This window comes from Pundamilia nyererei, unplaced genomic scaffold (genome assembly GCF_000239375.1).
Source record: "Pundamilia nyererei isolate P.nyererei 1_Seehausen unplaced genomic scaffold, PunNye1.0 scaffold00009, whole genome shotgun sequence".
NCBI classification, from domain to species: domain Eukaryota; kingdom Metazoa; phylum Chordata; class Actinopteri; order Cichliformes; family Cichlidae; genus Pundamilia; species Pundamilia nyererei.
The window spans coordinates 6,828,800-6,832,617 of record NW_005187410.1 but is presented as its reverse complement, the minus strand read 5'-3'; the positions used below and the strand labels follow the sequence as shown (position 1 = coordinate 6,832,617).

At 45.3% G+C, this 3,818-nt stretch overlaps 1 protein-coding gene across 1 annotated transcript in view; it reads right to left on the bottom strand.

Annotated features, from left to right (window-relative positions):
- Nucleotides 1-3,240, bottom strand: part of LOC102194001 (uncharacterized) — a 12,502-nt gene extending 9,262 nt beyond the window's left edge. The window contains exons 1-3 of the mRNA XM_005723607.1: nt 1,939-3,240; nt 1,483-1,550; nt 958-1,186 (exon numbers count right to left, since the gene is read on the bottom strand). Of these exons, the coding sequence (XP_005723664.1) occupies nt 958-1,186; nt 1,483-1,550; nt 1,939-2,284 (643 nt within the window). The 5' untranslated portion in view covers nt 2,285-3,240. The remainder of the gene's footprint in view (nt 1-957; nt 1,187-1,482; nt 1,551-1,938) is intronic.
- Nucleotides 3,241-3,818: the final 578 nt, after the last annotated feature.

Here is a 3,818-nt window from a genome sequence, read left to right as displayed (position 1 = left end):
ATTGAAGTAGCAGCAGGAGAGGGAGAGAGAGAGAAGAGGCAGTCGCTCCATATATCGGTTGTTAAGCTTAACACTGGAATGCTTTACAAACACTCAGAGATGAACTTACACACTTGCTTTACTTCTCTCGGGGATAACTTTCTCGGAGATGAAATGCCGGTTTGGTCACGAGGCTACAAATACTCAACCAGACCGCCGACAGGTCTTGCACGCCACAGCCGCTCTATCACGTGACGCATTTTGCTCCGATGTGCTAAGATTATGAGCCGAGTTACGCCATGTCGCAAGTTTTGTGAGGCGCTTTTTTGATATTTAATGGATCGGATTACCTTTTTTAATTCTCTCCGATATCGGATCCAGTAATTTAGGTCAGTATCGGATTGATACCTAATATCGGATCGGTCCATCTCTAGTTTATATATAGTAAAACTTTTTTTTTTTTTAAACAGTAGTGGACTTTATCTATCCAAAAGGGGCAAGGCAGAGGTTGTTTCAAAAAGTGCTTTTCTATGTAAAGAGAATAGATTAAACATATATAATACACATATAATGTGTACTGTACGCTCACCCCCAACCAGTCAAGGCCCTCTCTAACCTAGTTCCGCAAGAGCGATCTTGTTAAAAGGGAGTTTTTCCTTTCCACTGTCGCCAAGTGCTTGCTCATAGAACGTCATCCGATTTTTTCTCTGTGTGACTGTAGGGTTTTTACCTTAAAGTATACAATGCCTTGAGGCGACTGCCGTTGTGATCTGGTGCTATATTAATTAAATTGAACTAAACAATTTTTCAGGCATTTAGACCAGAAATATTTACACTGAAGTTTTGACACCTGTGGGGGCAGAGTGACTGATGTGAGGAGAAGGATCAGGCTCGGTAAGGTATTTTGGTCTGCCTTCAACCACCTACCCAAAAAACAGCTCAAGTAGAGAGATGTGGCACCCAGGTGTCCACTCTTACCTGTGAGATCTATGTCTGCCTTCATGCTCGAGTCCATTTCCGTGAAGATCTCCTGAAAGTGATCACTGACGGCTGCCAGGACGGCTCTGTGCGCTAAGAAGGAACGCCCGCTCGTCCGCAGGGTAATGTCACAGAACAGGCCTGCCTCACGCTGACTCCTCAGCTTGCTCAGCATGTCGGAGCTGTGTGACACTACTGTCTTTGTGACACATCCTCTGCCACCCGGCTCCTACGAGGCACAGACAAAAACGAAAAAGACAGATCGAAATACTTTATTATGGGAGTATGCTGTGTGTGTGTGTGTGTGTGTGTGTGTGTGTGTGTGTGTGTGTGTGTGTGTGTGTGTAAGCACTTCCAGGAGACAAGCGTGAGAGTAAGTGGGAATGAGTTAGAAGGTGTGAATTAAAATGTGTGAGATGCCGAAAAAGAAGGCCGTCTCCATAAAATTGAAGAGGCGCTTAAAGTTTGATGAGAAGAAACAAGGCTCCGGGATAGCGTTTGCTGTCAGCTCCAGTGTACACTCACCTCCGATTTCTTGTTGTGCTGACACTCTGGACAGCTGAGGACAAAGTCTCTGATCTCGAAGTACATCCCTGTGAAGAAAGCAGTTGTTCAAACATCAGAACATGAGGTAACAAAAGACAGGAAAGATTTTGGGCTGGATCAGGCTAATCGTTTTAAAGGTGTCACAACTGTCTCGACACTTGGTAATGCCTCACCAAAAAGAACAGCAAGGGGTGTGATTAACACCTATTGTTCATGTCTGAATAAGTCTCACAATCTTTGACTGATTCAACCACTTGTGCATATGCGAGTCTGTTTCAAGTATCCCTACACTTACAATTGGAATGCTTAAATCTCTGCTAGTGTATAGATAACATCATTAGTAGGCAGTTATAAGATTAATATGCATTTGTAGCAGTCTACACATGACTCGCATGCTTTACCAAGACACTTAGAAGACAAAAGTGATGTTCATACCTTCCCACCAGTAGTTTTCAGCCACGCATTTGTACGTCTCTTCCAGTGAGAGGTGGCGTTGGCCCGGTCGCCTTATGTGGAAAGTGGAGATTGCCTCATGTCTTCGGTCCTCATTCAAAACCTCCCGGTAGTTGATGAAGCCCCTTTCCAGTTTCTTTCGATACAGCAGCCCGTCTATCACCTCAAAGTTGGGGGACCACCGTGCGGTGGACCCACGCCCACTCGAGCACCCCGCTGACTCCTTCTGCCGGGATTGCTTTCTATCTCCATCCGACCAGGGCTTGGACGGGCAACACGTCTCTGCGTTTTCGTATTGGGCGTTGGTGTGAGAACAGTCACAAGCCATTTTTTCTTTAAAAAAAAAGAGGATTTATTTTCCAATAAAAAGATACAACTTTGTAGTCTCAGAAGGACTACCCCCACCACCACCTTTCTGGATCGCCCTCTTACGAAACTTTACCCAACGACCTGAAACGAAGTCCACGTGGATGAGGCGATAAAGGACGACAGAGGCACGAAAACACGCAGCTGAAAAGTCTGACACAATGTAGTGCACCACACAGAGTAAATTCTCAATAACTAGCGCCTCTCATTGTGGCTTGAAAAGCAGAAGAAAAGTCAGACGGGAATCAGCCGCATTTCCCTGCCCCTGCTTTGTATCCTTGCTGTCAATGAGAGCATCACTTCTCTCTATCCAAACATCCCTAAATATGTAATAGTTACACTTCCTCCTTGGGACACGTTTGGTCAAATTTCTTAGCAATTTCTCGGTTTCGACTGTCGGGCAACCAGGTTCTTTTTTAATATCCCTCCAAATGTTGATAATAACCCAGGAGAGTATCGCGCCAACAACGCCAAGCCAAGTGATGTAAAGTCACCACAACGACCGCGTAAACAGGTTTCACCGTCAACCCCTCGCCGGCAGTCCGTCTTCCATCTGTCTCAGAGGTCGGGAGTGGCCTCTGGGGGTGGATGACGGTGGGCAGCCTCACCTCTGGCGTTAACTTGTGATTTCTTTTCGCCAACTCGAGTCGGAAGCAACATGATGACGCAGCTATCAGCTCAGCATCGCGACTTGGACGACCTAAAAGCGAGGCTGGTCGCCCCGACCAGCTCGAAAATGTTGCAATAATCACCGCCGGACCCCTTCAAAAGCGAGCCAACAAGCTCCGGTCAGACACCCGACATAGTTCACCCCCCTTCAGCCGCCACAACGCCGCTCTAGTAGTCAAATAGTCCAATTTTTCAAACTCGTAACCTTCTGTTTGTTGCTAATCAGCAGACTAACCGAGCGAAGGGCTCCCCGCCTTCACACAAAGGCTATTAGCAGAAGCTTTAAAGAGCTTCGCCCGAGCCAATTGCGATTGGCTGCTGCGGCTGTCACTCAAACAGCCAGTTTTCTTCCATTTGCAGTAAGCTAGGTTGTTCGCTCACGATTCCAGTGTACCAGTATTTGCTTCACTTGCTGCAAACACAAGTGAAACACGATATAGCCAGTGTGTCGTATCCATTAACGGAATACACACTGTTTCATGTGGCGACTGTTCAATATTTCCCTCCCCAGAATAAGTTGCAGCTACAACAGATTTACTCACATTTCAAAACGTTAGCCACATTTCATCACCTCAGTGTCTGTTACAAATATTGTATCCGCATATTAATTTTGTAAACGTTCGGGTTACATTTCCAGACTTTAATAAAATGTAAAAATTAAATAACAATAAAATACATCAACCAGGCCCATGTCCAAAACATGTTTATTACTAAATTTTGATGACAACATCAACAATGACAAGGGCAACAGAAAAAGGCGGCTATTTCCTTAAAAATGTAAATCATAATCATGGAAAGGTGATGAAATAATGTAGATTTTAGGGGGG